The 26,157-nt window shown below is 44.3% G+C and overlaps 2 protein-coding genes across 4 annotated transcripts in view; one reads left to right on the forward strand and one right to left on the reverse strand.

Moving 5' to 3' along the window:
* CFAP69 (cilia and flagella associated protein 69) overlaps positions 1 to 26,157 on the forward strand; it is a 57,081-nt gene that overhangs the window by 19,659 nt on the left and 11,265 nt on the right. Inside the window, exons 18-24 of the mRNA XM_083469108.1 lie at positions 2,646 to 2,783; positions 3,706 to 3,782; positions 4,088 to 4,285; positions 4,609 to 4,695; positions 5,215 to 5,319; positions 9,273 to 9,446; positions 24,681 to 24,878. Of these exons, the coding sequence (XP_083325234.1) occupies positions 2,646 to 2,783; positions 3,706 to 3,782; positions 4,088 to 4,285; positions 4,609 to 4,695; positions 5,215 to 5,319; positions 9,273 to 9,446; positions 24,681 to 24,878 (977 nt within the window). The remainder of the gene's footprint in view (positions 1 to 2,645; positions 2,784 to 3,705; positions 3,783 to 4,087; positions 4,286 to 4,608; positions 4,696 to 5,214; positions 5,320 to 9,272; positions 9,447 to 24,680; positions 24,879 to 26,157) is intronic.
* Positions 9,446 to 18,470, reverse strand: FAM237B (family with sequence similarity 237 member B). Of its 3 annotated transcripts, none has more exons than XM_083467619.1 (4): positions 15,406 to 18,470; positions 11,783 to 12,179; positions 11,264 to 11,333; positions 9,446 to 10,980 (listed from the first exon to the last, which is right to left on the reverse strand). In XM_083467619.1, the coding sequence occupies exons 2-4, from the start codon at positions 12,162 to 12,164 to the stop codon at positions 10,959 to 10,961; spliced, it is 474 nt and encodes a 157-aa protein (XP_083323745.1). In that variant the 5' UTR covers positions 12,165 to 12,179; positions 15,406 to 18,470; the 3' UTR covers positions 9,446 to 10,958. The 3 variants fall into 3 exon arrangements, with proteins under 3 accessions (XP_083323745.1, XP_083323746.1, XP_083323744.1); XM_083467620.1 differs by lacking the exon at positions 15,406 to 18,470 and adding an exon at positions 14,017 to 14,505; XM_083467618.1 differs by lacking the exon at positions 15,406 to 18,470 and adding an exon at positions 13,822 to 13,966.

A 26,157-nucleotide genomic window follows, 5' to 3' on the forward strand; every position in this document is an offset into this window, starting at 1 on the left:
ACACCCCCAGCCTGCACCCCCAGCGGGGGCCAGTTTTGCCAACCCCTAGGTACGTCTCTGTGTTTGAGTCTTTCTTGGTGTATGTGTCACACCATAATTTTTTCTAGATTGGGACAATGAAGAAAGTATTTTTTTCATTATGATGAAGGGGCTTTCTGGTTCATTCTCAAGTTGGGCTTCTTTTTGTTTGTGGTAGAGAAGGGGGTTGTTGCCCAGAGAAAATAATTTTGAAATTCAGGATTTAGCATAGCCATGATAAGACAGAAGCATGTTTACTCAGAAGGGAAAAAAGGGGGGGGAGCAGCAAAGAAAGGAGTTAATATGTATCTTACATAGAATTTAATGCAGAAAAAACACCCATTGTTTAAAAAATTTGCAAATGCAAATATAAATAAAATTGGTACATCTGCATTACAAGGGGAAGGGGTATTGTTGTTGAGAAAGCATGGGTAACATCAGTCCTGCAAATATCGCTATGCTATGCTAATACTGCCGAGTGGTGGTGTGAGACACAATAGTGCATGGCAACCCTGCAGTGTAGTCCAGTGTTGTTATCCAGTCAGGAGGGGGGCATTGCAGCATTGCATTGTAGCAGCAACATAGAGGAATGGTACGTAATTGCTTTCTCCTCCCTGATGGAAAATGGTATACTTTTGTGGTTGGGTGGTACTTCTAGTATAAACACTTAAATGGGTATACTTATGTCAAGATGCGCATCCTATTTTCTTAAAAGGACAGGTGTTTGGCCTGTGCTAATTGCTGTAGATATTATGAGGTTGAAATAAATAAATACGTTGGTCAGACAGTAGGAGAAAAAGAGCCCCAGTTCAGTCATGACTTGAAATACTTTATTCTGTTACTAGTTTTACCACTAGATGGCATTTGTCCCTTCAGCTGCAAATAGCATCTATTATTACCGTAGTTTGTTTGTTTGTTTGTTTGTTTGATTGATTGATTGATTGAGGTAGCTTTGCTTGGTAAATCTGCTTCACTCAATACCATTCTTTATGCATCTTATTTAAAAACTAAATTCATTTTCCCTAAACATAATTATCAGTTTCTTAGAAAATAACATTTGGTGTAAGTAAAAGTGAAACAATGTAATAAAGTCAGTACCGAGTATAGTAAACATTGTTTCCTAACCAGTGTTTTGTTCTCATTCTCCAACCAAATTATGATACTAGGTTTGAAGCCCAGTATTCATCTCAGAAAGCCCTCGATATAATTCATAAATTAAAACAAACACCATTGCCAAGTTTTGACTCATAGAAATATACATAAACACCCTCGTCATAATAGGGATGGAGTAGTCTGAAAACCAGTTATTACAAACAATTGTTGCTTTTGGGCTGTTGTGGAGAAATGTGGAGAGCTGTAACAATTTCTTCAATAAGTTTTGTATTTTTTTAAATGCTTGGCTCAGTCAAGTCAAGCGGACCAGGAGGTAATAATGCTGAGGAATAGAGGCTCTTATATATGAAATATTTTGTTGTTTGTCTGTGGTATTTATATATCACTTAAGCGTTCACATTTCTAAACAGCATACATAAAAATAAACCATACAGAGGATAAAATAATAAAAATTCACCATAAAACTAAACATAAACTCAAACAGTAGCCTAAAATGTATATTGGAATAAGAAAGACATTGTCATGCACCTGAAGTTTGATATTGTTGTACACTACCCCTGTATCTGAGCTGTGAAAGACTCCAGGGGTTTTCAGCACTTACCCAGGGTTTGGTTTCCTTGGAATGAAGGTCAGTGGAGACTGTTATATATATACTCGTTTAAAAAATTGAATGTCTCTATACATTTTAATAGATAATACCTAAATGACATATAACAGAGTACTGTATTTTTTCATGTTTAACATGCCCCCATGTATAAGACGCCTCCTAGTAAGAATTAAGAAAATGGGGGGATTGCAAAAAATCACTCACCCACCGCACCGACGATGGCAATCACGCACGTCACCACACCCACCAATCAGCTGTCCGCTCACTGACAGCCGCCAATTGCCCGCCCAATTGCTGTAGCAACTGCCAATCGATAACAGCCCTTGCCACAGCCACCAATCACCTGCCCAATTGCCACAGAAAAACTGCTCACAGCAGCAACCAATCCCCCATTCCACCTCTGCACTATCCGTGTATAAGACGACCCTGTCGGGGGGTCGCCAGGAGGCAGGACAGGCCCCCAGGCAAATGACATATATGTGCCAGCCTGTCTCTCCCTTCTGTGTGCCGCTTGGGAGATCCATCAATCTTCTTCCCCGACGTGATTTCGTGACTCATGTCTTGGGACGTGAGCACACATTGACTTAGCAGACACAGCAACAGCAGAGCTAGGCTCGAGGTGTTAGTACTAAGCTACTTTATTATATACAAATCAGGACAAAGGGAAAGCATGGCTCCTTTCTTCTTCCGCAGAGAGAAGGGAAAACAAAAATACAACAGAACAGAACAGTGTAAAAACAACTTCCGCTCCCATGACTTCCAACAGAGTTGGAATGTAAATACAGACATGTGATAAGACATGTGTCTTATACACGGAAAAATACGGTACACTCTTTCAGTGAAAGTATTATAATTACTGAATATCTGATGATGAGTGGAACCTAACACTGAAATTTTCCCTCTGCAGATACAAAGAAGCCATTGGCTGGCAAGTTCCAAAGAAAGCAAGAAGTTACTCCAATGCCTGCCAGTTGTCCCACTATTGCTGTTATGGATGTTGCTGAAAACATGCGAGCAAAGATTTATTGTGTAATATGTAAATTAGGTAAAGGCCATGAACTTATTTCCTGCATTTTACGTATACTTTAATTTCTAAGAAGGTGGATATACTACAGTAAAACAATTTATGTCATTTAACCAAAGACAGCATGCATAAACAGAAGAATGAATACCGTACTTTTCGCACCATAACACTCAGTTTCCCCCCCCTAAAAGGTAAAGGGAAATGTGTGTGCGCGTTATGGAGCGAATGCAGGCAGGAGGAGCCGCTCTTGCTGGCTGTTCGGCAGCCTCTCTTCCTCCACTTGGCTCGCTGGGAAGCCAGCAACAGCTGAGTGTCGGGAGACAGCCTCTCTTCCTCCTGTCTGCCTGCTCTATGGCTTTTTAGCGAGGTGGGAGAAGGGAGGCAGCTCGGAAGCCGGCAAGAGCTGCACGCAGCGTGTAAAAGCCAAGGTGGGGAAAGGGAGACAGCCTCTCTTTCTCAGTGTCTGCCTGCTCTATGGCTCTCCCTTACACAAATGTAAGCGGCTCTTACTCTGCTTTCTTTACAATGAGCCGGAAGGAGGGACAAAGAGGGCATCCCCTTCTGTCCCTCCCCCAGCACCTTGTTTATTAAATAGTTTAGTACAACATTTGATTCAGAATATTTTTTTTCTTGTTTTCCTCCTCTAAAAACTACGTGCGTGTTATGGTTAGGTGCGTGTTATAGAGCGAAAAATACGGTAATCAGAGTTACAGACAAGTTTGGCAAGTTCATTTGCGTCTGCAACTGCAGAACTAGGAAAAGAAAAATCTTGTATCTCCTTGTCAACTAGCTATTATGGCTGTCTAAGCCAGGAGCTTCCAATATTCTTGGCAGGATCACATAGTTTTGCTAATGTGTCCACTTTGAAATTGCCTTGTGACAGTGTAAATCTCAAATAAGAAATAAGATTTCTCTAGAAGTAATTATTAATGCTTTATTTTAGGCTTTGAAAATTTGCCTGGCCTCTCTGCCAAGGATTTTGTTACACTTGCTATCATACGTAGATATCTTGACTTCAAGGTAAGCATTGTTTAATATGTGATTTGTTATTTATGGTTTTGTTTGTTAGAGCTAGTACAATTAAGAATCTGAAGCACTACACATGTACTCCTTTGCAGCCACAATGCAAGACACATTGTTAGAATTTAAAATGCCAGATTTTTGCCTGTGATTACACTTGGCTTCCTCTTTAAACTTAATGAATAAAAATAGATACTTGAACAGAGAGTCAAAAGTGGCTCTTTCTGGGTCTTGCCCAAAAAAGAGTTAGCTGTCCTTGGTATAAATTACGTAGCTTTTTAAAAGTGTCATTTTTGTTAATAAAGGTAGGTGAAATCTGGAGTGAGATATATGCAGAACTTAAAAAAGAAAACATCAAACCCGTAACTCCTGACCATGAAGCACTGCAGGTTATTATGGAAGCATTTGAAAACGTTGGAAAGATGGTTATCTCTACCCAGACTGAAATGCTGGAAAGCCAACAATACCAGGAACTTCGAGAAGAAGAAAAAAGTTATGCCAAGGTAAGCAAAGAAGCAGCATGTGAGAGGGAACCATTTTTTAAAAGAAATAAACTCCCTTTCTTATAACGCATATTTATAAGAAGCGCTTTTTCTATAAAAACTAAGAAGTTATTGTCTCTCCTACGGAGTCTATACTCGGAATACCATCTCCACTTTGGGGGATGGGGCTAATTGCAAACAAACTGTAGGGTGTAGTGATATTGGTGCCTACAGTGCAACCAGAGCTCTGCTCTGAACTACTTCCATATCTGAACTGTGCCACTAAAGACACTTTTGAAGAATGAGAGGTTTTAATTTTCTCCTTAATTTCTTTCACGCTCTAGATTCAATCCCTCCATAAGCAAAAGGAAATGGTCAGTAAGTCCTGGGAAAGTTTCTTGGCCCGGACATCAAATTATGAGACTTTAAAGGTAAGGATATTGTGAATACTGCATTTGGGATTATTTTAGCTCCAATTAATATTTATTTTAAGCTATTAAATAGATATTTATTGTGGATCCTCTTTTCTATTTTGTATAATTTATATTTTCAGGATAAATAGATTAAACTTGAAAAATAAGAATAGGAAGGCTTGTACAAGCAGGAGATGTGCCAAACAGATGTCTTAAATATGTTCAAAGAAATTCCTTCAGTTTCTCTTTGGACAGTGTGAGGTTGTTTAGTCACTTGTAAGGAAGGGGCATTTATGTACAATGTACATTATGTACACTGTACTTGTTTGTATACTTAGTTAATTGCTAGTTCTTCATATTACTTTTACTCAGGGTGGATTGCATCACCATACTTGGAAAGAGACACAGTCTGAAACATCCCTATTTGTATAGTAAGCCTATTAATGTGTTAATGCTAAAAATTCAAAAGACAGTAAAAAGAGATATTTGACTTTGCCATGTCATTTATCCCTCACCCCCTTTTTGAAATTTTTATAGAAAGCGAAAAGGATTCAGGAAAAATCCATAGAAAATTCTAGAACGAAGGTAAAACCTTACAACGCAACATTCCATCCAACTGACATTAAAGGCCTAAATACAACTGTAAGTGAATCCTTACAAATCTTAAATATGAATTTCAAAAATATAAAATGTTACAAAAGTATTATCTAAGGCTGAAAATTCTAAGAATGCATAATGTCTGTCTGTTTGTTTGTTTGTTTGTTTGTTTGTTTGTTTGTTTGTTTTCTTTACAGCAGAGCAAGTATTCCACTATTTGGGGATGGGGAAGTAGGCTGTATGCAAGATCCTTCTAACCCCTGGATACAGAAAGGGTTAAAAATATAAGCCAGGCTATCTTGCTGTTTAATGATTTTTAGGAATTGTTCAGAAAACTGTGTGTGTGTTTGAAAACCACTTTGTGCTGCAGTAGCACAAGGGAAAGGATGAGCAAGGCCTTTGGGTAATGCAGCTTTGGTACTGAGGCTTGCATCCTGGCTTAAACATGTTGAAAACCCATTATCTTGGGTATGCCAAGGATTGGGGACTGGATAAGTTGCTTTGGGATGCAGAACTGTAACAAGGAGTGTGCACCAAGGAGAAGGAGGAAGGCTTGAAGAGATCCTGATGAACTGGAAGCTTGCTTGAAAGGAATAAGCAGTTACCATACTAGTCTAAGGTTAAAAGTGTAATGGCGTTTTCTTAATTGGTTTTTGATTATGCGTGTTCTAATGCCTTTGCTAACTTGCCTGTTTTTTTTCTGCAGGGAAGCTGTATTTTGTTGTTTGTTTGTACCTTTCGGGACAGATTCTTGTTCTTTGGCGGGTAGTGTCATGTGTTTGGTGGGGAGGAAGTAGGCTGTTAGAAATGTATATCCAAGGTTGAAAATTCTGAGGATGCAAAACATTTGATTTTTCATTACAGCAACATCAAGTGTTTCACTATATTTTTATGAGTTTGGGGCAGAGGGAAGAAACAGACTGTATGTGAGATCCTTCTTAACCCCTGGATCCAGCAAGAGCTAAAATATAAGCCAGGCTCTCTTCCTGTGTTGAGGTGACAGCCTGAGTGATGGGCCTTTAAGGAAAACAAAAGAAAGGACTTCCAGGGAGGCGCCTCCGGCAATGGCTGGATTCTTCTGATCGAGAGGAATCAGCCCCGTGGAAATCTGGGTCTGGCCGCCACGGCGAAGGCGGAGACCCGTTAAAAATCACAGGCGGGAGAAGCCTGTGAGCGTGGGATTCGGCGGGCACCTTTTGCGCCTCCCCCACTCGCGGGGAAACCCAATTTCGGGGATCCGGAGCGACGTGAGGTGAGCGGTGCAGTGCTTCGAATCATCTGCTTCTTCCACGGAGCGAAACCGCATAGCTGTTGTCAGAGAGCGCTCACTTTTTTCTGTGGACAATTTGACTCTAAAGTAACTACCCGTGAGTAGAGCTTAATCGGGAAAATTTGATTTTTAAATAACGTCTAATTTGGTATCAAAACGGGGAAGGTTCAATACAGGAAGTCCGCCTTCCCCTTTTGTAAATAGACTGAAGCAATTGAGGCTGCAAGCTGAAGTCTTGGAAAGCCTTTTGTAAAAACCAAATTTCCATAAGTAAAGAATATAACCCCCCCCCTTGGAGGCAGGAGAAGGAGGGGAGTTGTGGACTGAGTTTGCCTGCGGAAGAGACCAAGAAAGGCAAAATACCGCCGCTCGGACCCTGAGAACGGGTTGCTAGTAGGTCCGACGTTTGGTGGGATGTTTATTGACAGCGTTTGGATCGTTCATTGACAGCTAGCATAAGAGAAGATACATTGTTTCTACTGTCTCCAGCAGTGAAAGTAACTTTGAAATTAGTTTTGGGTCGTTTCAGCTGTGCCTATAAGAGGATATTATGTATCAATACAAATAGAAACTGTTTCCCTCTAGTGGAAGTTCTTGAAACTGGCAGCTACATAAGATCGGGGCTGGGAAATTTCCAGCGGTAAGATAACACCCGTGAGACTGTGAGATTGACCTTGAATCTATTGAGTGTTATGGCAGATAGGAAAGACAGAATGTCGCCAGAAGAGGCCTTAGCGGTTGTATTAGTGAAAATAAATGACTCGCTGGAACAACTTCATAAGAAAATGGACGTGATAAATATGAAAGTGGATGCTGCAAATATTAAAACTGACTTAATGGTAGAAAGTTTAAATAACCTGGGACAAAAGGTGAATACTAATATAGAAACCACCCAGAAATTGATACAGGAATCTATCCTGATACGGCAAACTGCGGATGAAGTTAAGGAGAAAACCCTTGCTGCTGAAGTTAAAGTAATTCAACTAGAGAGAGTCCCATCCATTCAAGGACAACTTTATGAATTCAAGCTGACACTGGTTATGACTGAACTTAAAGAGAAACAGATGAAATTGAGGATCAGAGCCCTACCCGAGGAAAATGTTAATTTATTCAAGGGCAATTGTGAAGAACGTTGGCTTGAAGAGAAGGGGGATTTGGAAACAGGGTTAAATTGGAAGTGGTTATTGTTGGGCCGAGTTGTTGTGGTGGGGATGAGGGTTGCTGTGATGTTGGGGGATGTTGCTTTTGTTTCAAACATTGCAAGCTTTGGATGGGAGGGATTGTTTCAGGAGGTGGCAGAGGGACGTCTCTAGATTTGTTTGGCAGGGCAGGAAGCCCCGAGTAAAACTTAAGATATTAACGGATGCTAAAGAAGGAGGTGGACTTGCCCTGCCAGACCCCTAAGTTTTGTTGTGAATTATCTGCTTTTTGCTGGCTGAGAGAATCGGCAGAATCCGAGAGCAGGGAGAAGAGCTGGTGGAAGAAGACTGGAAGTTTAAAGACTATTTATAGAAATATTGCAAAATTAATGAATGTTAGAACACAGTTGGAATGAAGTTATATGGCTTTAGCAGAAATGTTATAAGGAGTTAAGTACAATAGATCAATAGAGTATTAAAGGGAACAAAATAAGGTTAGAATGTGTTAAGATAGTTATAGGATGGAAAACGGGAAGATGGAAAGGAATTGCTGAAATAATTAACTGATGTGGAATACAAAAAGGGAGGTGTGAGGAAGTCGTGGAAATAAGCGAACAAAAGATTTGACATTGAAATTGTTTAATATGTTTTAAATGGTCTTTGTTTTGTTTTATTTGTCTTATGTGTTAGTTTTGTAGTGTGTTTGTATTGTATCGTGCTGTTTTTTGTTTGTTTTTTGTTCTTTTGCTTTTCTGTTTGTAGTGTTTAAATTTAAATTTTTGGAAACTCAAATATTATTTAAAAAAAGGAAAACAAAAGAAAGGGGCTCTGTGTGAGACAACAAATGGGTGGGTGGGGGCCCTCCCTCGATTCAAAGACTCGATTCAAAACCTGAATTTATGTATATATGTGTAAGTAAACCGTTTTTCATAAAGACACCACAGTCTCTGCTGTGCCTCATTCCCAAAGGAAACACAAACCCGGGGTAAGCAATTGGAACCCCTGAAATCTTGCACCGCTCAGAGATTGGGGATGGCGTGCAATAATATTCATCCTTCATATTGAAACACTTTTTTAAACCTTCATATTGAAACACTTTTTCAAACCATCATAGGTAATCTATGGCTCTATCATGGAGATGTAAGTGTAAGCTCTGTGGTATCAAGCAGCCTCTTCAATAATTTATGTGTTAGAGGAAAGAGCATCTAAAATATTTTTATTTGTTAGAGATCCATAGTAATAAGGGGTTAAGGAATAAGTGTGACAGGAAACATAGATAGCAGAAATAAGATTTGAATTTATGATCAATCTCCTTCATTATACACACACACACACACACACACACACACACACACACACTTAGGCATGAGCTTCTGGTGTATGTTTCAGAATGCATTCTTGAAAAACAAATCATAAAAGCATGAATGAGAAAAGTCAATTACAAGTCAACTAATAGTTTTTACATTTCCTTTCAAAATATACTTTAAAAGAAGAGAATTTCAGAATGTCTCCTTTCCAAGGAATTGTTGTAAAACAGAACTCTTGTTTCATTTTGTCAGAATAACGAGCAGTGTGTTTTGTTTTTCCAGGTTGCATCTGGTCGCTTAGTAACTGTTGAAAGTACACCTGCTGATTTGACTGGAGGGCCACTAGCTGATACAGATCTTGCAGTCAAAAAGCTCTCCATTCGTGGTGGAGCCTTAAAGAGGATCAAAACAGTTAAGGTTGTGGATCCATTTAAGAAAGATTCAGTATCTGTAAAATAAACCTTGTCTAGAGCTGTTCTAGGCAGCTCCCTGTTTTTTGTTGTTGTTAATTTATATACAAATTTTAATCACATATTTGTATCACACTGGTTAAGTGCACAGTTATTTTTAGATATATGTTCCTTTAGAAATAATGTGGAGATCATGATGCTAACAAATAAATTCAGTATGTTACAAATATAGATTACCGGTATGTCTAATCATTGCCGAGTTGATTTAATTTGCTTTTTGCTGTCCTTTTGCACTAACATAAATGCATATAGCCATGTGTGTTATCATGACATTTACACACACAAGGATTTGAAGCACAAGGGGAAGAGAGCAGCCACTCAGGATATAAAGTGAATGTGGCATTAGCAATCACTGTCATAATCCAGTAATTGCTTCAAAATGAGGTGAATAGGAGAAATCCTGGAATACTGACGTATTATAGGCAGATACTTTAAACCTTAAATAAACAGGCAGAGGCTGATTCATACATTATGCGCATCTTAGTTCCCTGCCAGACACATACAGTATTTTGTAGAAAGCAATGGCAAAAATCACCCAAAGCACTGCAAATAGCACCACGTTTTCAATAGGCTCCTGTCAAGGCGATCTTTCGGAGAAAAGGCCCATCTCCATGGTGGACTTGAACATGCTCCCAAATGTCTTTTGGGAAACAAAAGGGGAAAGAAGGGGAATGGGATGGAGTATCATTGAAGGAGGCCTGACTGGAACACTGAACATTCCACGCTTAAAGGTTTTGTTACGGGTCCCACTTCTAATACATTGTTTTATAATATTGCCACCAAGTGACTCCAAACGCTGCATGTGAAGAATATGCAGGAGCTTCCCTGTTCTTTTCCATGAGCAGGAGAAAGTTCAGCGGACACAAGAGAAGCACTAGAGATTGAAAAGACTGTATTGTGGCATATTAGGGAGATTATTACAAGTCTGAAGGATACTGAATTGAATAAGAGCACCATTTCAATAGTCTACACAGCATAGAAAAGATATTTTATGATAACCAACATAAGTGACCAAATCCAGTGTTTAAGAGATTGCACAGAAAATTACATCAAGCATAATTTCTTTGGGTTTACATCCCCCCCCTTGTATGTCTTTAAAATGAAATTACCATTTATAAGATGCTGTATAAAATATGCTTGCTGCTGCAGCACCATGTTTTATTAGCATATAAAAATATATTTGGTTTTCATTGCATTCTGAACTTTTAAAAATGAGAGAAACCTTTCTCCCAAAAAGGACACGTGTGCTAGTATTAAAAACATAGATTTACCTGAGAGAGCACAGGAAATTATTCAAAATACATACAGCATTTGCATTGGAGAAAAGACCATGTTGACAATGATTGGAATGTGCTTATCAAATCAGAACACAGAAAAAGATCGCCCCCAAAAAAGAGAGTTCTCAGAAATATCTACAGTAAAATATGTGCTTTTTGAAAGCTTCGTTCAGTGTGGAATCATCTGGGTGAGGTGTCTTCTGTAGATTTGCCTCTTTGCTCTACAGCTGAGGTTTGTGAAGCCTGCAGAGGAAGGAAAGAGCCAATTAGAAGTACAGATAGTCCTTGTTGCCATTTTTTCTTTCTTGTTTTTTCCTGGTTGTCATCTGTGAAATATGTGGTTCTATTTCTATGAAAATTGGAGAATTGCAAAGTAGGACATGGATGAGGTAGGCTAGTGTAACACAGAGAGCCGGTATTGTGTAATGGTTATAGTGCTTGACTATGACCTTGGGAGACTCGGGTTCATAGCCATGAAACCTACTCGGTGACCATGAGCCAGTCACCATTTCTCAGCCTTACCTACCTCACAGGGTTGTTGTGAAGATAAAACAGGGAGCGAAGAACCTTGAGCTCATTGGAGGAAAAGGTAGTATCTAAATGTAAAAAATAAATGACATATTTAAATGCTTAGTAGTTGAAAGAAATGGAGGCAAAACACATAAATGATGATTTCATGAGAGAGCAATCTAGTTCATATTTACTCAGAAGTGAATCCTACTGTGTTCAATGGGGCATATTCCCAGAAAAGAGTGCACAGCCTTACAGCACAATCCTACATGTGTCTATACTCAAAATTCATTCCCATTTAATTCAGCAGGACATACGCTTAGAAAACTTGGGATATGGGATTACAGTACAGCCTTAATCTAGAAATAGCAGCCTTTCAGTATTAACAGCACAGACTCCTCTGGTACCTTAAAGATGTAACAAATTTATTTTGGTGTAATAATTCAAGGACTACAGCCTGCGTCATCAGTTGCATGGCAGGTATAACACTTCACGCATCTGGTGTTTTATTAACAGGTAAGTATAACAAAATTACCTTCTGACGCTTTCTGTCCATATGTAAAAGTATTCTCTGTGGATGCTAATTGTCTCCTGCCCATTCCGTGAGACCTTGCGAGAACGCAGTCTACATACATATCCCAGAAGTTCTGAGCTAAACTGTTGAAGATGTCATTATGCTTGGGTTTAGACGACCCTTTTAGGAACATCATGAATTCCCAGAGAGCAGAAACTGTGCTTGATACCCTGAGTTTCTTCACTTCCACCAGCCTACGAGAGGAGATTTCCCAACAATGATGATCAATCTCTCCCAGGCCGGCAAAGGCTTCTTTTTGATATTCCAGGTTGCCATAAACTAAATTCACCATCAAGAGACAACCCATTTGGAGATGCCATTTTCTGCTGCGTACAAATTCCATGCTGCACAGAGGTATCTGAAAACAATACAAACAATTATGACTTCACTCCCCCTACAGTCTTTGGCTTTACAACTTTGAAACATACTGTCACGAAAAAGGATGTTAGTTCTGACTTCGTCCAACTGGCCTGCGGCTCCAACAGAGGCAAGAAGACAAGTATGTCCTGTCACATGTGAGGTAGGGCCAATAGCTAGTTAAAAAATGTTGCTATTGTAGATAAAAAGAAAAGAAAAGGCCAGCATCAGTAGCCCCATTCAGGTGCTCTTCGCTTGTGTGTTGAACAACTAGAGATCAAGGAGCTGGGCTACAATGAGTGTCATAGCCCACAATATCACACAGTCCTCTCCTACATTAAAAGCGTGTGCTCTACCACTGAATTACAGCCTGAAGAGCTTTGTAAGGAGGAGACCTTCACATGACATCAACATGAATGTCGGAGAAGACACAATGGAAAGGCTTTGCCCATTTGCTCCTGTACTATTTGACAGGATAGCAATGAATGGCTAAGACACATGTGCCTGACTGGAGAGAGACCTGTTGGAATGTAATGTAAAAGTGCTGTCTAAAATGAATAAAATATTATTAGAATGGGAGACAAAGGATGAGCACGTAAAATCTTCAATGATACAGTGGGCAATAGATATTGGTCATAATATAGACATGGAAGCATGGGAACAGGTGTGGAATATGGATATAGAATTCGCAGTATGTTATGGACTAAGAGAAAATTAAATGAAAATGATATATCGATAGTATCTAACACTGAGTAAATTGGCAAAAATGTATATATCTAAATCAAATAAGTCGTCGTCGTCCGTCGTCCGTCCCCCCGCCTCTCTGAGGAGTGGACAGAGAGACAGGATAACTGGCAGGTTGTCAAGGTGATGGGGGGCACATGATGTCATAGGAAAAATGGTCCTTTTTGAAATCTGGAGGCATTCTGGGAAAGAAGAGAACAAAGACAGAACCATCTTGGCGCAGGCTGGAGGAGGCTGCCCCGAGAGCCATGACTGACTAATGCTTTGGACCCAAGCTTGCTGAAGCTATGAGAGGGGCAGTGAGAGACAGTGTCCACTCAGCCCAGACACTGAGGTCCTCCTCCGAGGGTTGTCTGCAGGTTCCTTCACTGCAAGAAGCGAAGTTACAGGGAACTGGGCAGAGGGCCTTCTCAGTGGTGGTACCCTCCCTGTGGAACACCTTCCCTTCAGATGTCAAGGAGATAAAGAATTACACAGCTTTTAGACGGCAGCCCTATTTCGAAAGATTTTTAACGCTTGATGTTTTATGTTTTAAGATACACTGTACGTAGCCCAGAGCGGCTGGAGAAACCTAGTCAGATGGGCAGAGTATAAATAATAAAATTATTATTATTATTATTAGTATTATTATTATTATTACTCTTGGGGTATAATGCTCTGCACCTCCTTCATTGAAGATTCCAGGTGTAAATATGTGTACAGTAAGCCATATGTAATAAATAGACTAGCCTCCGCTGTGCCTCAATTTGCACCCTGGAATCTTGCTACCCCTTGGCAGAGATCGGGGATGGCGTGCAACCTTAGTAACAATGGGATTGCATCCAGGCAGGCATGGGGGGGCAGAGAGGGGCAGCTCCCCCACCCAAATCAATCAAATTCAATAAAAATATATAGCTTACTGAGGTTCTGCCGCCCCCAACAGAAATCCTGGCTACGCCCATGGAGGCAGGCCCATTCTGTGGTTAGTTAAGATGGCTGCCGCTACATAATTTTTTTGTGCATTTGACTTGGAACAAAAGAGCCTGGCTCCTAATGCCCACTCCCACCCTGTCAAGAAATGCATTGGGTGACATCGGAACAGTCACCTAACCTACCTCACAAGGCTGTTGTGGGAATAAAATGACCGGAGAAAATAACTATATATGCTACTCTTGAGTTTGTTGAGATCGGTATGATTTAAGTCAGGGGTTCCCAAAGCGTTGCCCATGGACCACCAGTGGTCTTGTGAGTCTGCAAAGTGGCATAACTACATGTGTATGAAGAAAGGGGTGTGTGAGGGGAATGGCAGGCACAATGGCTGCTGTTTCGTTCTTAGAACCTGGCAGTCTGCCTGGAAGGTGAGGAAGAGGGAGTTAGTGATGGCAGGAGGAGATTCTACCTTCCTCAGGGGAATAAAGCTATGGCTGGCAGCAAGACAGGGGAAGGTCCTAAGCAATCACCACTTCTAAACAGCAGGAAGAAAAATCATTAAGTGGTCTTGGGCAGGCAGAGTTTGCGAACAGTTGGTATAATGGTTAGCATAAAGGGCTAGAACTGGGAAGATCAGGGTTCAAGCCTCCATTCAGTAATGATGCACACTGAGTAAACTTCGGTCAGACACTTTTTCCTCAGACCAGCAGACTACCTCACAAAGTTGTTGTTGAAGACAGAAGAGGTTGAGAGAACCTAAAGGTTAGCCCAAAGACAGCATATAAGTGTTAATAATTAAAATCTTAAATAAATAAAATACTTAGGATTCTAGGCACCCAACCAACCACGACAGGAGGGAATTATTTAAAAACAGCCAAAAGTTTATAGAAAATATTCAGCTCATACTCTTAACTACAACATTACACTGGCTCTAATATACAGTTCCTTGGACAAGTAAAACTTTTGGAATTTAAAACTTTCTTACATTGTAGATAGCACCTGTAGAAAGTGACACACAGGAGAAAGTAAAAAAACTGTCACTGATCAATAAACAATGCTTTTCTAACAGCAGCATTATAGATTTTACTGATTGATTCTTTCTTTTCTCTGGAATGTAGAAGCACAATAAAGTTTTTTTCCTGATTATTCCTACTTGCTTATATCCTCAGGGAATATTGATTACTGTGATCAATATATTGGAAACATATATCTTCCTTCCCCTCTTATAATTCAGTTGCTACAAAAAGCACTTGCAATAATAACATGAAAACTCCAACCAGTCTCATTTTTGTAGCTGCTATCATTGGCTCTCACACAGCAAAAGCAACTAACACAGAGCAATTCTATGACACATCTACACAGAAGTGAGTAGTGCTGAATTCAAAGGGGAATACTCCCAGGCAGGCAGGATTAGCATTGCAGCCTTTACAAGGAAGCAACCTCCAATGAACTTACTTCTGAGTAAGCGTGTATAGCCTTGGGCTAGAAGTTTTGGAATCTGACTCCTCCCTGTTCAGTTAATGAGACTTTTTCAACATTTATTTTTAAGGAGCAAAGTGAAAAATCATACTTACTGAAATATAGCCTTCTTGAGTGCAAATATTCAGTGACAGAAGGCAGTCTGTGTTGACTGACCACTTGGACACAAAGGGGTGGAGGAGGTTCCCAAAGACCAGAAGTCTGAAACTGCTTTCTGTTGCTAGCGAGGTAATGGTTGCTGCTGTATTGGGATTATATAGCAGAGGAAGACACTGGCAGTATCATCCACTCCATTAAGTGAAAAAGGAGAGGAGAGGGGCTATAAATCACATAGCCCCGCCTCTGTCCACATCATCTGCTCTGAGTCAATCAGCTACACAATCTGCTGCAATCTGCATCTTTGTTCCCTTATCTTATCAATACATCCCTATTCCTGTGTACATCCTTGTCCAATAACAGCTGGGGTAGTTGTCCTAGGAAGAGATTTGCAGATAAAGCCTCTTGATGTTTACTCAGAAGTAAGTCCCACTTAGTTCAATGGGGCTCACTTCCTTGCAAAGTGGGTTTAGGATTGCAGCTTTAGACCCCCAATCCTATGGGTGATTGTTGGGCATAAAGTTCAGCTGGGCCCAGTAGTGGAGCTCATGCCCAGGCTAAGTGTGCAGAGAACTGCAGTCTAAAAGTGCTTCTCCTAGAAGCCAGCTGATTACATCTTGATTAAAACTAACAAACATTGAAGTCACAAATTTGTTAGAGAACATTCATTTCCCTAGAATATGGAAGACACTTTATTTAAAAGATGCCAAATGACGTTGCTTAACGAAAATATAATGAACAGCGATAGAATCACTGCTAAAAATACAACTGTTTAACTACAAACAGCAACAGACAGGACATTTAAAAAATACTTGTTTTGTTTATTTAGTCAGTGAATAATAACAAGACTCTGCGGGCGGGGTACAATTTTTTAAAAATAAAACAGTAGTTTTTTATATATAAAATGATAAAAACAATAAAATAAACATCTTCTTCTTCTTTGGCGATCACTCGTAGCCAAGTAAGATTGTCTTCTATAAACATGGTTTTAACAATGAGTCCGTAAGTGACTGTGGAGGCCAATTCTGGATCCACACGTCCTTCCACAGCAGGGACATTGGTTTCCAGGAGGGTGCTGATCATGGTGTGGATTTGCCAAGTGTGCCTTCCTCTAGCATGTTTCTCCCTTGCGTCCTGAGTTTGAGTGTCTTCAAAGCCCATGACACCTTTGGAAAGGCTGTTCTCCAACTGGAGCGCTCGCAGGCCAGTGTTTCCCAGTTGTCAGTGTTTATACTACATTTTTTTAGATTTGCCTTGAGACAGTCTTTAAACCTCTTCTGTTGACCACCAGCATTACACTTTCCATTTTTAAGTTCAGAATAGAGTAGTTGCTTTGGAAGACGATCATCTGGCATAAACATAAGATAATAGGAACAATAAAAAGTAATAAATACAGAGTCAGAGAAGCTCAGAAGCCACTAAGATCATTCAAAGCTAACAAAACACTAGACAAAACAAATGACATAATGTGCTGAAATACCTGGTTGTTTTAATTTACTTGGTGCCAAAAGATGGAACCAGGTTAGCTTCCCTGGAGAGAGCATTCCATACTCAAGGCATCATGACTGAAAATGTCCTCTTTCTGATCACCACCCATCTAAGTAAAGATGGCAGGGGGACCCTGGGAAGGACTCATGTACAGGGACAGTCGAGGCTATCTTCCCATCTGAAGTGGGTAAGAGGGCACCTTTCTCCCCACCACCAATTTTGCAATCTTGGAGCTTCACAAAGAACAAATATTGGATATTATTTTCTACTCACTACAGAGTAAAGTCACTACTCTTACTTATATCTCCTATAGACTTTAATTCGGCAAGTGACAATACTCCAATTCATTTCCTTGATGGTGTGGTATGAATGTGAGCAGTGCTTTTTTTTCTTTAAAAATATTTAGGGGTACTCTCATTTTGACTCAAGAAAATCACTATTTTATAGTTCAAATTGGGATAAATAAATACAGTAAATGGAAAAAAGTACAAAGATTCACAAAATGTTTTTTGTGTACCCCCCAAAAAAGAAACACGTACCCCCAGAAAAGAAGCACTGAATGTGAGTGTGGTGGGGTTTTTCAGAGCACTATTTTGTTCCATTTTATACCCAACGGAATGGTCAGGAATTAGAAGCACTTGCTAACCATTTCTGAAGCAAAATTTAATTTCTGTTTGGTGGGGAGCATTTTTGAACACCAGTACTGCATTTGGTTCAGTATGTACATTGTAGTTGTTAATTGACTCTTCTAGTGAATTTAAGAGAACCAACCATTGCCTTTTCCTCAGCAGATGGAGAAAGGTGTGCTGGGGGCAACAAACTTTGCACTGGCTTTTCGTGTATGTGTCAAGATTCTTTGCTTGAGTGCCCACATTGCATCTTAACAAGAAACGACATATCTGTTTCTAAAGTCATTATAACAGAATCATTGTTGTAGAAGAGGAAGGGGCTATGGCAGGAAATTGACATCCTTATGGTGAACAAAAAACATGTCACTGAGCACAACTCAAAGTGGGCTAATCATGTCAAGAGCTTCCAGCATATACCAAACAACTTCCCCTTCCCTCAGTGCCCCCAGATGGAAAGAATGATTCAATTTCATTGATTTAGATACTTATAAAACCTATTTCCTATCTATCTAAGCAAACAGGCTTTAAAAACTCATTTCCTTCTCTTTTTCCCATTTCCTGTTACACCATCTCTGTGATTCAGGACAAATCTATATTTCAGTTTACCTTTAGTTTAGTTTATACCTCTGTGATGCTAATTCATATGCTAGTTCATATACGTTCTCACTACTTCATCCCTGACTGCTGGCCATGTTGGCTAGGGCTGTTGGGAACTGACTACACTGTTACAGAAAGGCAAAGGTAAAGGACCCCTGGTTAAGCCCAGTCAAAAGCAACTATGGGGTATGGCGCTTATCTCGCTTCAGGCCCAGGGAGCCAGCGTTTGTCCACAGACAGTTTTCTGGGTCATGTGGCCCGCATGACTAAACCGCTTCTGGCGCAACAGAATACCATGATGGAAGCCAGAGCACACGGAAATGCCGTTTACCTTCCCATTACAGCGGTACCTATTTGCAGTGGTATGCTTTTGAACTGCTAGGTTGGCAGAAGCTCACTCCGTTGCACGGATTCAAACTGCTGACCTTCTGATCAGCAAGCCCAAGAGGCTCAATGGATTAGACCACAGCACCAGCCGCTTCCTGTACCTTTTACTGTTACAGCAGAATAACCTCAAGAGGTGTCCAGAGCACTGTCTAGTCCTGTTGTTTTGGATAGTTTCAGTTAATAAGGCTCAAGGATGCAGACAAAGTGAAGGTGAGGGCAACCATTTGCGCCCTAAAGCCTTGCCCTTCTTGGCTGATAAAAACTAGCAGGGAGGGGACAGCTGACTGGACCACGGAGGTGATGACTGTCTCCTTTTGAGAGGGGGTGGTCGATCTCTGCCTGTGTTATGTAGTGTAGTTTCACCCTGGGCCAACAGGGGGATACTGTATATAGTTTTCACTCAGGTCTGTAGATAGTTTTCACTCAGGTCCGCGGCAGTTATTTTAGGCGGGAACTCTGGGCTATTGTGGTTACAATGTTGACAGCCGACTGCCTATAAATACAGGCCGGCTGAGCTGTTCGCGGTCAGTTCTTTTCCAGCTTACCATAATAAAGAGCTACTTGAAGAAATCGCTGTGCCGGCTGCTATGTCAACCCACGACTTATCACTGGCGACGAGGATGGGATGGATGGACATCAGAGCACAGCCAGATGCGGCCAGCCTCTGAACTGAGCTGAATCACTGAGCTGAATCACAGAGCGAAATCACTGAGCGAAATCACTGAGCGAAATCACTGGGCAGAACCAATTCAGAGCTGACTGTTCTGGCTAGAGCACTGTGTTCCATCCATCGCCCTTCACGCCGGCATCGGAATCATGGCTTCACTTGTGCCTCTACCGCCGTTTGCGCCAGCCTCTGAATCATGGGACTCCTACCTCGCTCGGTTCGACTGCTACCTCCAAGCCAACGAGCTGACAGAAGTATCACAGGAGCGGAAGCGGGGCCTATTCCTCAGCCTCTGTGGGCCTGAGGTGTTTGAGACGGCCCGAGCGTTGGTTGCGCCTGAAGCAGTCCAGGCAACACCATGGGACACGATCCAAGAGAAGCTCCGCAACCACTACGCACCAAAGCCGTCCAAGATTGCTGCCCGCCATGCGTTCTACCACCAGAACCAGGCAGAGGGGGAATCAATCAACAACTACACCACCGCCCTGCGACAGGCTGCAATGCACTGTGAGTTCCGAGACTTAGACGATGCCCTGATGGATCGAATCGTCTGCGGGGTCCGGGACATCCATCTGCAACGGCGCCTCCTAGCCAAGCCAGACCTCACGCTACAGAAAGCCATTGAGGAGGCTGTGGCCTCAGAAGCTGCTGAACGCTCCGCCCAGGAGATCCGCAAGTCCAGCAGCCCGCGTCTTGCTAGGGAGCCAGTTCCGGTGCATCATGAAGAGGCCAGCAGTGAGGAGGCATCCTCCAGTGAAGATGATGACGTGCACCAGACAAAGCGGGAGCGCAGGAAGTTCCAACAGAAGTCCAAGGGCCAACCGGAATGTGCTGGCTGCGGAGGCAACCATTCCCGTGCCAAGTGTCGATTCAGAGACGCCATCTGTAGGAAGTGTTCCAGAAGGGGCCACATCGCTAAGGTCTGCCGATCGGCTCCGTCTGACACCCCCCCTTCATTGACTCGCAAGTCCAAGTCTTCACTCCAGTCTGCCAAGGAAAGTTGTTTCGCTCTCACCAACTGCCGCTGCCCGTCTGGAACCACGATTGGCCAAACCGACTCGCCTACGCGACGCAAGCTGAACGTCACGGTGCTCATTGAAGGAGCTCCATGTGACATGGAGATCGACACCGGGTCTGCCCTGTCCATCGTGTCATGGAGCACCATCAAAAGACTGGTACCCAGAGTGTCCAAAAGGCATCTCGACTCTCACCGCGTACACCTGAGAGACTACCAGGGAAACGACATTCCCGTGGTAGGCGTTGGCCGGTTCCGGATCGCCTTCAAGGATTTTTCGGGCCTGCTCCGGTTGGTGGTGGTCGAAGGTCAGCGGCCAAGCCTCCTAGGGCTAGACTGGTTTGATGCCCTCGGCCTGGAAGTCACCGGCATCAACTGCATCTCTAACGCAGAGACTGAGGGTCTGGTCAAAGACTTTGCCGAGGTTTTTGACGGCACCTTGGGCCAATATACAGGTACGCCCATCTCCTTTAGCCTTGATCCACAAGTCGCCCCCATCAAGCTAAAGCCACGCCGGGTTCCCTTTGCTCTCAAGGCTAAGGTGGACGAACAACTGGACAAACTGATCGCCCAAGGAGTTTTGGAGCCGGTTGACCACGCAAAGTGGGAAACCCCCATCGTCACGCCTGTCAAGCCAGATGGGTCGGTGAGAATCTGCGCTGACTACAAGTGCACGATCAACAAGGCACTTCAGCAGCACGCTTATCCGGTTCCTGTTGTCCAACACCTGCTGCATTCCCTGGGTGAGGGTAAGGTCTTCGCTAAGCTGGACCTTGCCCAAGCCTATCAACAACTGCCAGTCGATGATGCCACTGCTGAAGCCCAGACGATCGTCACCCACCGGGGGGCATTCCGTTGCCGCCGGTTGCAGTTCGGGGTGAGTGTGGCTCCTGGCATCTTCCAAAGCCTTATGGAGCGTCTCCTGCAAGGGCTTCCGGGCGTGGTACCATATTTTGATGACGTCTTGGTGTCTGCAGACTCACACCAGCAGCTGTTCGAGCGCCTCCGTGCCGTGCTGACCAGGTTCCAGGAGGCCGGGCTCAAGGTAAAGAGGGAGAAGTGCCAGATCGCCGTTCCACAGGTAGAGTTCCTGGGCTATCTTATCGATGCCTCCGGTCTTCATCCAACCACATCCAAGATCCGCGCTATCCAGCAGGCCCCCACCCCAAAGAACAAAACGGAGTTGCAGGCATTCCTGGGGCTGCTGAACTTTTATAACATGTTCCTGCCCCACAAAGCCACAGTGGCTGAGCCTCTTCACCGACTCCTTAGCACTAAGACGCCTTGGGCCTGGGGTCATCGGGAGACGGCGGCCTTCAACGCGGTCAAGGCTCTCCTTTCTTCAGACAGTGTGCTGGTACAGTAAAGTGAATCCAGGCCGCTGGTCCTTGCCTGCGACGCCTCACCTTTTGGCATCGGTGCTGTCCTTAGTCACCGTTTTCCAGATGGAAGAGAAGCACCGCTCGCCTACTTTTCCAGGACACTATCTCCGACGGAACGGAATTACAGCCAGCTCGACAAGGAGGCATTGGCACTTGTGGCTGGAGTGAAGAGGTTCCATGAATACCTCTATGGCAGGACTTTTGACCTCATCACTGACCACAAGCCACTCCTGGGCCTCCTCGCCGGTGATCGTCCAACTCCACCGGTCCTCTCACCACGCATGCTGCGATGGACTGTTTTCCTGGCTGCCTACCACTACCGGCTCATCCATCGCCCGGGGAAATCGATGGGCCATGCCGACGCCCTCAGCCGTTGCCCTCTTCCAACATTTGTGGAAGACCCGGCTCCAGCTTCATCGCTCCTTCTGATTGAGGATCTTCCGGCAGCGCCTGTATCGGCTGCCACTGTGGCCTCCGCATCTGCCCAGGATCGCACCATCAGCCGGGTGCTCAACTGGGTGTGGAGGGGGTGGCCACAAGGGCCTTTTGCATCGGAGTTCCAGCCCTTCGCAACCAGACAACATGAACTCTCAGCTCATCGTGGCTGCCTGCTGTGGGGAGACCGCGTCGTGATTCCCCAGGGACTCCGTCAGCGCGTCCTGGGGGCTCTGCACGTTGGCCACCCGGGAATTGTCAAAATGAAGGCGTTGGCTCGGTGTTACGTCTGGTGGCCTAATATGGACGATGCCATCACTGCCTGGGTGTCCGCCTGTCAAGCGTGCCAGGAGTCGAGGCCTGCACCACCGGCAGCTAAGGGACACACCTGGGAGACGCCAAAGACACCCTGGTCGAGGGTGCACATTGATCTGGCTGGCCCCTTTCACGGCCGGACCTTTATGGTAGTGGTGGACGCCTATTCCAAATGGCTGGAGGTCGCCCTGATGCCCTCCACCACTACCGAAGCTGTCATCCGGGTGCTGCGAGGCCTGTTTGCAACGCATGGATGTCCTGATGTCCTTGTCTCTGACAACGGACCGCAGTTCACGTCAGGCACGTTTGAGCGGTATCTTTTGGGACTGGGCATCCGCCATGCCCTAACGGCACCCTTTCATCCATCCAGCAACGGGCAAGCGGAAAGAATGGTGCGCTCGACAAAAGAGGCACTGGCGCGCCTGGACCGGGGAGACTGGCATGAGCGGGTCGCCGAATACTTGTTCGTGCAACACATCACCCCTCATGCGGCCACAGGGAGGAGTCCTGCTGAACTGCTTATGGGCCGCCGCCTCAGGTCACCGCTCGACCGGCTACACCCAGACTTTGCCGTGGCTGAACCCCCAGGCTGTGCCAACACACCACGGTCATTTGTCCCAGGAAACCAGGTCTTTGCCCGGAACTATGTGGGGGACATCCCTTGGGTGCCAGCCACAGTAGTGGGAGTCACTGGACCTCGCTCGTACCAGGTGGCACTCGAAGACGGACGCTTGTGGCGACGGCACATAGACCAGCTTAGGCGCAGGGTTGGGGACTTGGACACTACCGAGGTGCCCCCAACTGCGCTTGCGGCTCCAGAAGAGACACGTACGGATGGCGAGGCCCCACCTACACCTCCCTCGCAAACTGCCAGCGTGGAGCCGAACCAAGCCGTTTCAGAACAGACTCAGACCACTCCACTTGCGGAGGCTCCACCCACAGCAGCGGATCCAGGGGAGTTGGTTCCAACGCCACCTAGGGTCGCACCACAGCCCCAGCGAGAACTGTGTGGCCCTCCGGACTTGGCTACCAGTCCCCGGCGGTCTGGCAGAGTTTCCAAGCGCCCAACTTATTTAAAGGACTATGTTGTTGGACAGGTATCACTGTTGGTCTAAGTATGGGAAATGTAACCGATATGCTTTTGTGCTTAATTGAACCATTACGCGTAGTGCTGTATATAAGGAAACCATTACGATTGTAACTAACGCCTTATCTCGGTGGGGAGGGGTGTTATGTAGTGTAGTTTCACCCTGGGCCAACAGGGGGATACTGTATATAGTTTTCACTCAGGTCTGTAGATAGTTTTCACTCAGGTCCGCGGCAGTTATTTTAGGCGGGAACTCTGGGCTATTGTGGTTACAATGTTGACAGCCGACTGCCTATAAATACAGGCCGGCTGAGCTGTTCGCGGTCAGTTCTTTTCCAGCTTACCATAATAAAGAGCTACTTGAAGAAATCGCTGTGCCGGCTGCTATGTCAACCCACGACTTATCAGCCTGCTTAAAGGAGACAGTGGTAAGACCACCCTTAAGAAGCCATGACGGGATTTTGAAAATTTAAATAATTACTGGCCAGTGCCAATCTTCCCTCTTTGATCCAGATATTTGAGCAGATGGCCACAGACCAGATCCAGGCACTCTTATAGTAAATCCATTCCAATTGAGGTTTAGTCCTGATTTCGGCTCAGAAACTGCTTTAGTCGACCTGTGTACTCAAGAGACAAGACAGGGAAAACGTGTCCCTGACTTTTGATACCATCAACCATGGTAACTTTCACGAGCGCAACCAGGATTTTTGGTTTTTTGGAGGGGCAGGACCAACACGATTGGGCAGTTACGTTATGTATTTCTATTGTTTTACTTGATGGGATGGAGCGGCTCTGCTTTACGGTGGTTCAGGTCTTACTTCCCAGAATAAAGATTATATGTAAAGGAAAGCCAGCTAATTTATTTTGTGTCCCGTCCCCCCGCCAAATCAGGATTTATTTATTTTTTGCAATTCTATGTGTACAAAGTCCGTCTGCCACGTTATGACGTTTAGGATTCATTCCTACAGAGAGAAGTACTGTATGGAATCTGCCTCGGTCCAGCTTCCGCTGCGCTCCCGATACGCTCCTACACTGTTTTCATTCCCCGCTCCCCGAACCCGCATGCACGGAATGCACGTGTGCAGACTCAAGAATTTCACTTCGCGTATCTGACGAAGCAGCTTCTAGCCCTCGAAATAAACGTGCCAGGCCTCTTTAAAAGGCAACCCTTTTGGAGCGAGGCACAAAATGTTCCGCGGCGCCCTCGTCGCCATTTGCAGCGGCAGCAGCTCCAACGTCTCAAGGAAAGCTCTGCTCCAGCGCCGCGCGTAGACCTTCTCTCCCCGGCCCTTCGCGGTCCCGCCTTCCCCGCCTTCCCCGCCTCCGAGCAGGCGGGCCCGTCGCGGGTTGGCGTCACTCTCCTGCGCTGCTTCCCTGGCTCTGCATGCGCCCAAGCTTCCGCTGAAGGGAGCCCCTTTGCGCCCGCTGGTCATCAGCATGGGGCGGCTCAGCCGAGCCCTTCTGAGGGAGGTTAGTGCGCCGCCAAAGCAGCTCTTTCCCCTGAGCCTTATGGGGCGGCGTTTCCGCGGGGCGGGGGGCGGCTTAGGAGGTGCCCCGTGCACCTCTAAATATTTGGCTGCAGGGAGGCGGGTCCAGTGACAAAAACTTCCCTTATCCCGATAATAAATCTTCAGTACAAAGGAAGGAAGCTCTTCAGCCCTTCTTGGATGAAATTCTTGGTGGTTATTATTATTATTAAACTTTTGTTGTTGTTTAGTCGTGTCCCCATGGACTCTTCGTGACCCCATGGACCAGAGCACGCCAGGCACTCCTGTCTTCTACTGCCTCCCGCAGTTTGGTCAAACTCATGTTAGTAGCTTCGAGAACACTGTCCAAGCAGCTCATCCTCTGTCATCCCCTTCTCCTTGTGCCCTCCATCTTTCCCAACATCAGGGTCTTTTCCAGGGAGTTTTCTCATCTCATGAGGTGGCCAAAGTATTGGAGCCTCAGCTTCACGATCTGTCCTTCCAGTGAGCACTCAGGGCTGATTCGTTAAGAATGGATAGGTTTGATCTTCTTGCATCCATGGGACTCTCAAGAGTCTCCTCCAGCACCATAATTCAAAAGCATCAATTCTTCGGCGATCAGCCTTCTTTTTGGTCTAGCTCTCACTTCCGTACATCACTACTGGGAAAACCATAGCTTTAACTATACGGACCTTTCTTGGCAAGGTGGTGTTTCTGCTTTTTAAGATGCTGTCTTAAACTTTACATAATGGCAAATTTAAAAATCTACAATCCTGTGTCCATCTTGCATATCTTTGCACCAAATTGTCATAGACAGTTTCCTTTTGGACTTCACTGTTTACAGGGTATTTTCTTTGTGCATGTCTTAGGATGGGACTATTCACATCTGTTCTGTCTTAATTATCAGTAACACCAAGAACAGGAAGCAGGTTTGGACACCATCCCTCGAATATTTCAGGGATCTGGAACTTTTTGCCCTCCAGAACTTGTTGAACTACAACTCCCATCAGCCCTAGCATGCATGGCCAATGCCCGGGGTGATGGGAGTTGTAGTTCAGCAACATCTGGAGAGCCAGAGGTTTCCCTCACCTGCTGTAAAAGGTAAAGGTAAAGGACCCCTGACAGTTAAGTCCAGTCATAGACTCTGGGGTTGCGGTGCTCATCTCACTTTACAGGCCGAGGAAGCCGCCGTTTGTCTGCAGGCAGTTTTTCTGGGTCATGTGGCCAGCATGACTAAGCTGCTTCTGGTGAACCAGAGCAGCGCATGGAAACACCGTTTACCT

The sequence above is a fragment of the Podarcis liolepis genome (assembly GCF_965112155.1).
Source record: "Podarcis liolepis genome assembly, chromosome: 12".
In the NCBI taxonomy this organism is placed as follows: domain Eukaryota; kingdom Metazoa; phylum Chordata; class Lepidosauria; order Squamata; family Lacertidae; genus Podarcis; species Podarcis liolepis.